General features: G+C 44.5%; 1 protein-coding gene across 7 annotated transcripts in view; it reads left to right on the top strand.

The window, feature by feature from the left end:
- The window catches only part of Atp7b (ATPase copper transporting beta), a 76,270-nt gene that overhangs the window by 34,483 nt on the left and 29,242 nt on the right, over positions 1 to 12,545 (top strand). For all 7 annotated transcript variants that reach the window (XM_006997774.4, XM_076553655.1, XM_042262592.2 and 4 more), the window contains exons 2-3: positions 6,879 to 8,130; positions 11,981 to 12,238. In XM_006997774.4, coding sequence (XP_006997836.1) covers positions 6,879 to 8,130; positions 11,981 to 12,238 — 1,510 coding nt within the window. The remainder of the gene's footprint in view (positions 1 to 6,878; positions 8,131 to 11,980; positions 12,239 to 12,545) is intronic.

Here is a 12,545-nt window from a genome sequence, read left to right on the forward strand (position 1 = left end):
GTGAGTGCTGGAGGTCTTGGGTGCAGGAGATTATGTAGAGCTGAAAAGGTGTTCTGTTTGAGAGCCTTGGGTAAGATTAGCAGTTGATTTTGATAGCACCATGACCCATTCCAGTAGTCATCTTTTGAAGTGATTTTGTTTTGCTCTGCTGGAGTAGTCAGGGAAGAGTGTTAGGTTTTGGAAGGGTGAATGTGTGGGGGAGCATATTTGTCAGCCAAATGATTAGTGGTAGAGACATTGAGAATTTGACTATCGCTTGAAGTGAATGATACTGTCTAGTATTGACTTGTAGGCCGCTTGTAAGAATTTGTGTATAAAAGTGCCATTTTGAATTAGAGTGTTACATTGGGTGAGGAAGCCTTGTTCCCACAAGATGTCTCTACCAGAGTATATCATATTGCTTATATATTTAGAGTCTGTGTATGGGTTGATTATGGTATATTTAGCCAGTAGGAGAGCTGTAGTGAGGGCTATGAGTTCAGCCTGTTAGGAAGTTGGGGATGGAGTATGAGTGATATGCTATAACATATGTGTTAGGAGCTATGGGTTGTTTGTGTGTTAGGAGCTATGGGTTGTTTGTGTGTTAGGAGCTATGGGTTGTTTGTTTGTTTGTTTGTTTATTTAGTTTTTCAAGACGGGTTCTCTTTGTAGCCCTAGCCGTCCTGGAATTTGCTCTGTAGACCCAGCAGGCCTCTAACTCACAGAGATCCACCTGCCTCTGTCTCCCAAGTGCTGGGATTAAAGGTGTGAGCCACCACTGCCTGGCTTGGATCTGTGGGTTGTATAATAGCATAACCAGCTCTTTTGTGCCCCTCAGAGGAGCATCCATCTAAGAACTCAATGCATCTAATGCATCTAGTCAGGTGTTGTTTATTGTCTTGGTGTTCTTTTGCTGTGAAGAGACACTATGGCTGGGCCAACTCTTTTGAGAGGAATAATTTTTTATTTGGGGCTTACTTACAGTTTCAGAGAGAGGTTCAGGCCATTATCATCATGGCGGGGAGCTTGGCAGCATGCAGGCAGACATGGTGCTGGAGAAGGAGCTGAGAGCTCTACATCTGGGTCAGCAGACAGCAGGAAGAAAGAGATGCTAGGACTGGCTTGGGCTTTTGAAGCCCCAAAGCCTACCCAGTGATAAACTTCCTCCTCAAAGGCCACACTACTCCAACAAGGCCACATGTAATCCCTAAGTAATGCCACTTCCTGATGATCAAGCATTTCAAATATATGAGCCCATGGGGGCCATTCTTATTCAAACCACTACATTACAGGTTGTAGACATATTATAATGTAAAAATGCATTCACTCCAACTTCAAAAAGTCCTCATAATCTATCACAGTCTCAGTACTGTTTAAAGGCCCTAAGCTCAAAGTCTTCTGAGACTCATGGCAGTCTCTTAACTATAACCCCCTGTAAAATCAAAATTAAAAAGCAGGTCATATATTTCTAACATACAATCAGATAGATAGATAGATTATGCATTACTATTCCAAAAGGGAGAAAAGGGAGCATAGTGAAGAAAAATACTGGACCAAAGCAAGTCTGAAAACCAGTTGGGCAAACTCCAAACTCTGTATCTCCATGTCTGATGGAGATGCTCTTCACATCTCCAACTCAGCCATGTTGACTGCAACATACTTCTTTCTCTGGGGCTGGTTCCACACCCAGTCTGCAGCTTTCTCTGGCCGGTATCCCATAACTCTGCTATCTCCAGTATCCTGGAGTTTCTAAGGCAATTCAGACTTCACTTTCACAGCTTCTCACAGTGGGCTCTCTGGGCCTCGATGCAGGGACACCGCTGACACACCCCTGGTCCAAGTGGCTTTCCTTAGCTGTGGAAGGAGATTCCATAACCCCCTTCTTGTATCCATGACTCTAAAACCAGAACCACGTGGACAAAGCTGACGAGTTCTGCTTCTTGCTAGAGTTGGAACATAACCCCCTTGTTCAAGCACATCTGCACCAGATTTCTATTTTTGATGGTTTCCTTGGGCATTTAAGCTTTTCTTTAATTCCTTTCCATATATTGGAAGCTTAGCTGGGTGGGGTTTTGCCCTGAGGTCACCACGTCCTTTCCTCCATTTATCATCACGCTTTTCTTGAACCTTTTTCTCTCCTTGAACACTGGACTTGACTCCATTAAACTTCCCGGCACTCCTTTTTTCTTCAAACTCTACATTTGTATTTTTCCTTGCTCAATTTACTCTTTTTTGTTATAGATCTGCATAAGAGTGGCCACTAATAACCATGAGACAGTCAATACTAGGTTATCTTGAAATCTCCTCTGCCAAAGCTATTAACCCAAAACCTTTAATTTAGTTTAGCTACAGGCAGATTTTTTTTTGGACAAGGGCAAAAAGCAGCCACATTCTTTGCCAATAATATATCATAAGGATAGTCTCTAGGCCACTTACTAATATTCTTATCCTCTGAAACCTCTTGAGCTAGGTAGTCTTTCACATCCCTACTAGTATGGCCCATTAAACCTCACTTAAAGCATTCAACTTCTTTCCTAATCCAAAGTCTACATTCTGCCAACAAATAGCATGGTAAATCTGTCACAGCAATAACCCAGTTCTGGTACCAACTTCTGTCACAGTCTGTTCTATTGCTGTGAAGAGACACCATGACCAGGCCAACTCTTATGAAAGAAAGAATTTAATTGGGCCTGGCTTACAGTTTCAGAGGTTTTTGTTCGTTATTGTCATGGTGGGGAACATGGCGGCATGTAGGTGGACATGGTACTGGAGAAGTAGCTGAAAGTTCTATGTCTGGATCCACAGGCATCAGGATGAGAAAGACTGGGACTGGGTTGGGCTTTTGAAACCCCAAAGCCCACACTCAGTGACACACTTCCTCCAACAAGGCCACACCTCCTAATACCTCACAAGTAGTATCAGTCCCTGGTAGCCAGGCATTCAAATATATGAGCCTATGGGGACTATTCTTATTCAATCTAGCACATGTATGCTGTAAAGAGTATAGGGTGGGGTCTGCTTTCAAAGTACAGGAATGGGAACAGGAAGTTAGTGGAGTTAAGGAGACACTAGGGAGTAAAGTTGTAGGGTTGAGGGTTGAACATGAATGCAAGGAGCTATCGGGGTCTATGAGGTGGGAGGGGATTGTATGAATATGGGAAAGGGGAGAAGGAGATAAAGGCTGTTGTGTGGCTTAGGAGATGAGTTCGGTGTGAGAAGGCCACATTTGAAGAAATGAATACAGAAAAGAGAAGATACAGATTCTGCCCCCCACCCCTTTTGTAGCAGGAAGAGGAAGATCATGAATTAAAGGCCTTTTCATGGGTGAGGGGTGGGGGTGTCCTTAAATCATAAGTGTTTTTATGTCTGTTACAATCTCCTTATTTGCTCTGCATCAATTTAGGTTATTGATCTCTTCTGGTTTAACTTTGGTGGTTTGGATGAATCTAGAAATTCATTCTATTATGTTTCCCAACTCCATTAAATGAGTACAGGTTTTTTTTCTCCTTTAATGTTCCTGTATAATATTCAGAATTTCTTTGATCTTTGTTGTGATGTTTCCTTGTTCATTTCTGACTGTTAATTTGGTTCATAATTTCTTTCTTTTGGGTTAGTTGGGCCAATCATCTGTCAATCTTGTTTATCTTCTTAAATAACCAGCTCCTACATTGTTAACCCTTTGTATTAGTTTCTTTGTTTTCTATTTCATTGATACTTGCTCCGATTTTTAGTATTTCTTACCATCAGCCAGGTGTGGACTTGATTTTTTCTTGTTTTTCCAAATTCTTGAGGTGTGTGATTAAGTCATTTATTTGTGTGGTTTTTTTTTTTTTTCTTTTTTAAAAGATCTACACGCCAGAAGCGGGCACCAGATCTCATTATAGATGCTTGTGAGTCACCTTGTGGTTGCTGGGAGTTGAACTCAGGACCGCTGGAAAAGCAGCCAGTGCGCTTAACCTCTGAACCATCTCTCTAGCCTTCTTTTGATTTTTAATGTAGGCATGTAGGGCTATAAATTTCCCTCACGAGACTGCTTTCAGTGTGTCTCAGGTTTTCTTGTGCTGTGTTTCTATTTTCACTTAGTTCCAAGAAATGTTTTCTTTCTTTCTTCATTTCTTCTCTGGACCCATTCTTCATTAAGTAATGAGTTGTCTAATCTCCCCGAGTTGTAAATTTACTAGACATTTGTTGGCTGTCAATTTTTAAATTTTATTACATTGTGGGCAGACAGGATAGGAGGAGGGATTTCGGTCTTTGAAAATTTGTTTTTTGTCTCAGGATGTGGTCTGTTTTAGGGAATATTTCTTGTGCTGCTGAGTAGAATTTGTAGTCTTTGGTGTTTGGGTGGAATATTCTGTGAATATCTGTAAGTCTATTTAATGCATGGTGTGAATTAATTCTGATGTTTCTCTCTCTATTTTTTGTCCAGATGGCCTGACTGTTGGAGAAAGTGGGCTATTGGAATCATAGTTAATGGATTGGATTTTAATTTGTATCTTTAAATCCGGCAGTACAGTTTCTATGAAATTGAGTACCTCAGAGTCTGTTGTGTCTATGTTTAGAATTGTAATGTCTTCTCGGCTAATTGTTCCCTTGATTAGAATGAAGTTTTCTCATTTTCATCTCTTCTGATTAGTTTTATTTATTTGATGTCTGTTTTGTCAGCTATTAGGATAGCGACGCCTGCCTGCTTCCTGGTCCTACTGATTGCAATACTTTTTCTACCCTTTCATTTTAAGGCTTGTACCTGTCTTTAAAGCTGAGTTTCTTGTAGACAACAAAAAGGTGGATTTTTTTTCCCTTAGTCCCTTTTGTCAGCCTGTGTCTTTGGTTTGGAGAGTTGAGACTATTACTAGTTATAGTTATTACTGGAGTCTGTGTTTACCGAAGGCATGTTGTTGTCTGTGTTCTCAGTTGTACTGTGTGTTTCAGTAATTACAGCTTCCTTTGTTTTCCTTCCTCCACGCTCTTGGCTGTGCTCATTTCCCTCTCCTGTCTTAAGTGGTGCTTTCCTTCTATTGTGTAGGCTTGGTCTGCTGGATGTGAATTCTTTTAGTCTGTTTGTAGCATGGCAAGCTTTCCTTTTCCTTCAACTATGGCGGATAGTTTTGCTGGGTCCAGTAGTCTAGGCTGGCAGTTGTGGGCTTTTAGAATTCTTAACATATTACTCCAGGCAGTTCAGAGTTTGCATTGAGCAATCAACTCTTATTCTGATGGGTTTTCCTTAACATATGACATGTGTTTTTCTCTCTTGCATTTTCTTTGTTCTGCATACTTAGTGTTATGCTGTGGGCATTGTCTATTTTGGGCTTGTCTATTTGGTGTTTTATTTACTTCCTGTATCTGTATGAGTAGGTGTGTCTTTCCTTAGTTTGGGGAAGTTTTCTTCAAAGATCTGGGCTATACCATTGACCCGAGATTCTTCTCCTTCACTTGTGACTATTTTGAAGGTTTGGTCTTTTCATAGTGTCTTGCATGTTCCTTCCCCATGCTTTATTTAATTTTTTTCCTTCATATTCTTTGCTTGTGTGGTCAGTCTTGATCCTCTACTTTATCTTCAAACCCTGATATTTTATATTCTACTTGATCCATTCTACTTGTAAGACTTTCCCTTGAGTTTTCTCATTGGGATATTGAGATTTTCAGTTCCATCTTTGTAGTGATTTGAAATGAGAATGACCCCCTCCCTCCATAGACTCATATATTTGAATGCTTGGTCTGTAGTTGGTCGAACTGTTTGGGAATGTTTGTGGGTATGGCTTGTTGGAAGAAGTGTGTCACTGGGGGTGAGCTTTGAATTCTTTGAAGTTTATGCTTATTTTAAATTCTGTTTCTTGCAGTTCATCTAGGTAATCCTCATTGTAGAACATTTCTATAGGACTGGTGGATTTGGGGGTGATTGGAATACTGTATTGATTTTTCATATTTGTGTTTTTGTCATGAGACCTGGGTATGTGGAGCTCTTTTGTTAGTTCTGGGTCCCATATGGACATAGTATGCTGGGACACAGCACAGGATGTTTGGGCTGGGTTCGGCTTAAAGTTTAAATATGATGTGGTTGGGATTAAGTCAGGTGGGCACGGAGGAGTGGACTGGTTCCCAGGATGTGTATTCTAGTCCAAGTCTGGAGGTTGGGGGTGGCATGGGCTGGGACCAGACTAGGAGGTAGCACTGGATTTGGACCTGGGTTAGATCTGGGGATTGAGGGAGGTGTGTGGAAGGGAGCAGCTGGCAAACTCACCAGGGTGAATCCCAGTGCAAGATATATGGGGCCAGACTGGGCCTGGAAGTTGGATGTAGCTCAGGAGGGGGATGAGATCAGGTGGGAGGAGGAGGGGTCTGGGCGGCTGCCCAGGTGTGTGCCCTGGCTGAAGCCTGGAGTTTGGTGGAAGCACAAACCAGGGCTGACCAGATGAGGCTGGGGCACTGGCTGTGGGACCAAGGCTGGGTCCAGGGGTTGGGGGTGGAGCCTGAAGGGAAGATCTGGTGGGCTCACCCAGCTGGCCCCTAGTAGTACATCGCTGTGTAGTACTGGGCCGCCTGCTATGAAAACCTTGTCTCTCTCTTGTTTCCAGCTGTGTTTCCGGTTCCCACAACTTTGTCAGGTGGCTTATCAGCTGTGTGGGCTTAGCAGTCGGTCTTTAGGCAACTTACTGTTGATCTTCAAACAGGGTTTCAGGAGCAGTTCCAGCTCCGCTCAGGTTAAGCAGGATTTCTAAGCCCAGGAGCAGACCTTCTGCAGAGTTATAGGATTCACAGTCTATCTTCAGGAGCCTGGGGGAGGGGCTCATAACTTTCCCTCAGGCAGTGGGTGCTTATGGGCCTGGCAGTGCAAGTGTGGAATCCCTACGAAAAATACTTGGTTTTAGGGATAAAACTGCTTTTTCCTTTTCTTTTAGGTCTCATCTAAACGTGCCTTGCCTGCACGTCCCTGGGAACACGCAATGAAACAGAGGTTCGCCTTTGACAATGTTGGCTACGAAGGGGGTCTGGACAGCAGCTGCTCCTCATCCTCAGCCACCACCAGCGTGGTTAGCATCCTGGGCATGACTTGTCATTCTTGTGTCAAGTCCATCGAAGACAGAATCTCTAGTCTGAAAGGCATTGTGGACATTAAGGTTTCTCTGGAACAAGGCAGCGCCACGGTCAAATATGTGCCCTCAGTCACGAACCTGCGGCAGATCTGCCTTCAGATTGAGGACATGGGCTTTGAGGCCAGTGCTGCAGAAGGAAAGGCGGCCTCCTGGCCTTCCAGGTCCTCCCCAGTCCAGGATGCAGTGGTCAAGCTCCGGGTAGAGGGCATGACCTGTCAATCCTGTGTCGGCTCCATCGAAGGCAAGATCCGGAAACTGCAAGGGGTCGTGAGAATCAAAGTCTCCCTCAGCAACCAAGAGGCAGTCATCACATACCAGCCTTACCTCATTCAACCTGAAGACCTCAGGGACCACATCTGTGACATGGGATTTGAAGCTGCTATCAAGAACAGAACAGCTCCCCTAAGGCTGGGACCAATTGATGTAGACAAGTTGGAGAGCATTAACCTAAAGAGACCAATAGTTTCTCTTAACCAGAATTCCAATAACTCTGAGACCCTGGGGCACCAAGGGAGCCACATGGCCACCCTCCAACTGAGAATAGATGGGATGCGCTGTAAATCGTGTGTTTTGAATATTGAAGGAAATATAGGCCAGCTCCCAGGGGTTCAAAATATTCGAGTGTCCTTGGAGAACAAAACTGCCCAAATTCAGTATGACCCTTCCTGTATCACCCCCTTGTCCTTAAAAACGGCCATTGAGGCACTGCCACCTGGGCGCTTTAAAGTTTCTCTTCCCGATGGAGCAGAGGGGGATGATGGGGTAGAGGGGAATGAGCCCCAGAGTGGGTCTTCCAGTTTTCCCTCCCCTGGCTCCTCCCAGAGACACCAGGAGCAGGGCCCAGGCAGTACTGTGGTGCTCACCATCACTGGCATTACTGATGCATCATCCGTTCAGCCCATCGAAGGCATGCTGTCCCAGCGGAAAGGTGTGCGGCAAGTATCCATCTCTGTGGCCGAAGGGACTGCAAGAGTTCTTTATGATCCCTCAGTAGTTAGCGCAGATGAACTCCGAGTGGCTGTAGAAGACATGGGATTTCAGGCGTCAGTGAATTCTGGTATGTCATCAGTACATGTTTGATGTATGTCTGGGGTCCTCTCTTGATGTCCCATGGCAGTTCTTGGGTGGTTGAACAGGTGGGCCCTGTCACTGCCTCACATGTCGGTAGTTACAGCCAGGTTTGCTAACCTTTGCTCATTTGTCATTGTTTGTAGCAGGACAGTGGAAATGCAATTTCCAGTTGCTGCCTCTCACACAGCTGACGCTCAAACGATAGACTTTTGGTTTGGGCTCCTCTTCTAGAGAATTCTGAGTGTGCATTCTAGAAACCATCATTGTAGAACCGTTAGACTCTTCTCTTACTGAAGGAACAGTTGTTACTTTCTCTGAAGATTTCTCTCCTACACAAAGCAAAGTAAAAGCAATAGAATGTTATCTAGCCTTATGGCACATGCCTATACTCAATGCTTAAGAGGCTGAGAGACCACCAAAACAAACAAACAAACAAAAAACTGATGCAGTAGGACATGTCTTCAAGGACAGTCTAGGCCAAGGAGCAAGACCCTGTCTGAAAAACAAAATGCCACGAATTGTGGCACATTACTTTCCTGGCACATTGCATTTCAGACCTTATGGAGATGGTGGAGGCAGGAGGATCAGGGACAAGGGCTTCCTCAACTAGATGGCAAGTTCAAGCCTAGTCTTAGCTACATTAATCCCCATCTCAAAAAACCAAACAAAGCCTCAAAACCTAAAGGATTGTCTGAAGTAGAAATTAAGGGGAGGATTTTACAATGACTTTTTCTGCTTTTTTTTGATGGCTATTAGAGCCTTTAAGTAAGGGTGGGTGTGATAGGTCTCACAAGGAAGGGGTCCCATTTTGAGGTGGCCCATTATCAGGTGGAGCTTCCCGAGTGGCAGCCTCCCCTGCTCCTCCTTCCCACCCAGCACTGTAGCATCAGTTGAATGCCTCTGCATACCGTGTGGTCAGGGCCTGTGCTAGCTGTGGGGCTGCTGTATGAGAAAGTCCATCTGAGAGCTTCCTCGTGGTAGAGGAAGAGTTAAACTACTGTTTGATCTGTGTGTCCAGGCTGTGGTTTTTTTCCAGGATGGTGGATGGTAGGAAGTGGGAGATAGAGAAGGAAGGCTCCAAGAGTGTCGGAAGTGCCTCGGGCAGTGGAGTCGGTGCTTTGGGAGGGGTTTTGGAGGAATGCGGAGTGACCTGAGCAGGACCAGAGGCTGGTTCTTGACCCAGAACATCAGGAAGTCAGAGGTCAGAGCCACCAGGCTTGGGTCAGAACGAGGGCTGTCTATGATGGGAAACAGCCCTGGAGGAGAAGCCGGGCCTGGTATGAACTCTTCCCTGATGCCGAAGGACAGTGTGGAGCTGGGGATGTTGATGGAAGTGAGGGAGTGCTGGAGGACAAGTGAGTGAGATGAATTCAGTAGGGTCAGGAGCACAGGTAGCGTTTTCCGGAGGGGCAGCTGGAGGAGAGGGCATCCTCTTATATTAGCTTGAGAGGCCGTGGAAACCAAGTTGAGCAGCTTCTATCACAGTGAGCTAGGGGGAGGCTAGCAGTCCTCTACACACAAGGAAAGTAGGAGCCCAGCCTTCATCAGGAGGTTGAGGAGACTTTCAGTAGATGGGGCATGCAGAGCGGGGGCAGAGGTCGCATGTCCCAGAGGCCTAAGATGAGGAAGGACGGGTACTTGCGTTCTTTTCTTCCCGCCCCTCCCTCCCTTCCCCCTCCCTGCCTCCACCGTCCCCCTCTCCTTTTGTTGCCCAGACTAGTGTCACACACTTCCGGTTTAAGCGATCCTAACCTCAGTCTACTGAGTGGGGACTGTAGCCGGCAGGCGTATTTGCCAAGGGGACAGTTGTGTGAGTGGTGATGTTGTGAAACACCTTGTTTCCTGGCCTGGTCTCCAGATTGGGCTAGAACATAGTGGCCACTGAGCCTTTTGCCCGGAACCTGCTGCTATTCTTTGTGTGTCTGTGCTGGCCCTCGGAGCCACTTACAGAGCACCCGGGCTAAGTCCCAGCAGCACCCAGGGCCTCTGGACTTGGTTCCCATACTGCATGTCCTCTGACCACTGCTCTCCTGGGATACTTTACCGGCTCCCCTCTGCACCCCGCCACGGCCCCCACCCCGGCAGGTGCAGCCTGTGAAATGCAGAGGCCACACGCTTTGTTCTCTGTACCAAGGGCTATTTTGTTTTCTCACCATGTCCTGTTCTCCACACCCTGGAAAGAATGTGGTGTTTGTGTGTGTGTGTGTGTGTGTGTGTGTGTGTGTGTGTTTAAACAAAGTCAATAAAGATAATAACAGAACAGTAAATCTTGTACTCCAAAGAGCTATTGAATAGGCTCAGTATAAACTGTTTTGGGTAAGGCTTACTCTTTCAATGGTACAGTCAGGTTATTGACAGCAAAAGAGAAATGACCACGGAACTACATATTAAAAGTAATTGAACTTGATTGAGCAAACATAGGAAGAAAAGAACTAATTTATATTAGGTAGAACTGTGAGGATTATAGTCACTAAGGCCAAGAGATGCTTAGAGTATGGGATCTAGTGAATAAAAATACAAACACTTGGCTGAATTTCAGATAAGTACCCAGTGATTTCTTTTGCATAAATATATTCACATTGACAATATATTTGCAGTAAAGAAGTCTGGCAATGATCTATCTGAAAATGAACTTTAACTGGACATCCTTTATGCGCAGTTTTCAGTTAGGTTAAATTGTCAGTGAGCTTATGAATGTAGTACTTGCATGCTGAAGAGCTGTTAAAACCCTAAGATCAGTGGAGGTTCTTTACCAGGTCGCAGAAAATGAGCACCACGTATTGACAAACATGTGAGATTCATTCAGAAGAACAACTAGATTGATGTGACAACTAAGGAGGCATTTGGGAAATGGGGCTGGGAACCTCTTGAAGTGTAACTGATTTGAATACTCTAATACTTGGTGATCTTTAAGCTACTAAGTTTGTGGCAATGTATAGTTATAGTAGCAGCAGGAAGCTAATTTAATGTCTTTTAGAATTGGAGAAGTACTTACCCTTCAGATTTGTATATCTTATTCTAACTAAGTTGTACCTTAAAAAAAAAAAGAAAGAAAATGCTATAGTAGTCCATGGGTAGACAGACAAGATCAATAGACATTATGGAGCCAAGAGGCAGTCTATGTATATATTATCTCCACATTTCATGTCACTGGAACTCTGGGGAAAAGATGGTAGTCTTTCTAGGCTATGGAAGAACATTGATTTCTTTCCAGCTAGTTCTGGATTTACTGAGAGATGCTACTTTGGTAAATAAAGTGAAGAATAATCAAAGAAGACACGTGATGTCAACCTCTATCCTCCATATCCCCACATGTACCCCCCCATGCATGGGTAGACATGTGATATCAACCTGCATCCTCCTCATGTATTTATGCCCACATGTACCCCCTACATGTGTAGACACATGGTATCAACCTGTTTTCCACATGCCTGTATATCCACTTACATGTGCCCCGCCCCCACACATACAGATCACATGTATGCACAGGGAAACTTTCTGGGGCTTTTAGAGGAAGATTGCATGAATATGTTTGCCAAGTTGAGATGGAATCTATCAAAAGAAGTAAGCATTTGCGAAGGTTGATTTTTATTAACATATGAACTTTGTTTACCAAAAGACATCATCAGAAGACAACACAAAGCGCAGGCTTGGAGGACACATTTTCGATGCTTGTCACTGACAGAGATAGCTAAAAGCCACAGAAGGGAGAGTCAGTGTTGGAAATACCGCTCCCCATGCCATTTCTCTAGGAGCTTTAATCCGAATATTGTCCCGTTTGAACCTCCTGTTGTAACAAGCGAAATTGCTTTCTAATTATTTCTATTTTATTATAGAAAACCTTCCTGTCAGCCCTGTCAGACACGTCAGCTCTGGCAAATCTGTGCCACATAGCATGGGTGGTCCACCGGTGTCCGCACAGAACATGGCTTCCAATACTGGAAGGGACCCCACACACCATGATCCTGGCCACTCATCAGATACCCCACCATCCCCGGGAACAGCTGCACCACAGAAGTGCTTTGTACACATCAAAGGCATGACCTGTGCATCCTGTGTGTCAAACATAGAAAGGAGCCTTAAGAGACATGCAGGTAAGAGAGAGGCCTGGGGCCATGTTGAACTTGGAAGAGCTTCGTATCAACTCTCCATGGACTGTATTTATCAGTAACCCAGACAATCTGGCAGCAAGCCTATCACATAATAATTAATGTAGATGTTTGTCTAATATCCCTGTGTGATTGGCATTCTGTCCCTTAAGAAGCATTTTGTCACAAAGTGTATCTCTGTGTACATTAGCCATGAACGTCTAGTCAGAAGATCATGGTATGTTCTATGGAAAGATTTCTTCTCAATTAGCTCTTCCCAGTATTATTCAGTCTCCTATCCACATCCCATCAG

The sequence above is a fragment of the Peromyscus maniculatus genome, chromosome 17, assembly GCF_049852395.1.
Source record: "Peromyscus maniculatus bairdii isolate BWxNUB_F1_BW_parent chromosome 17, HU_Pman_BW_mat_3.1, whole genome shotgun sequence".
Taxonomy (NCBI): Eukaryota; Metazoa; Chordata; class Mammalia; order Rodentia; family Cricetidae; genus Peromyscus; species Peromyscus maniculatus.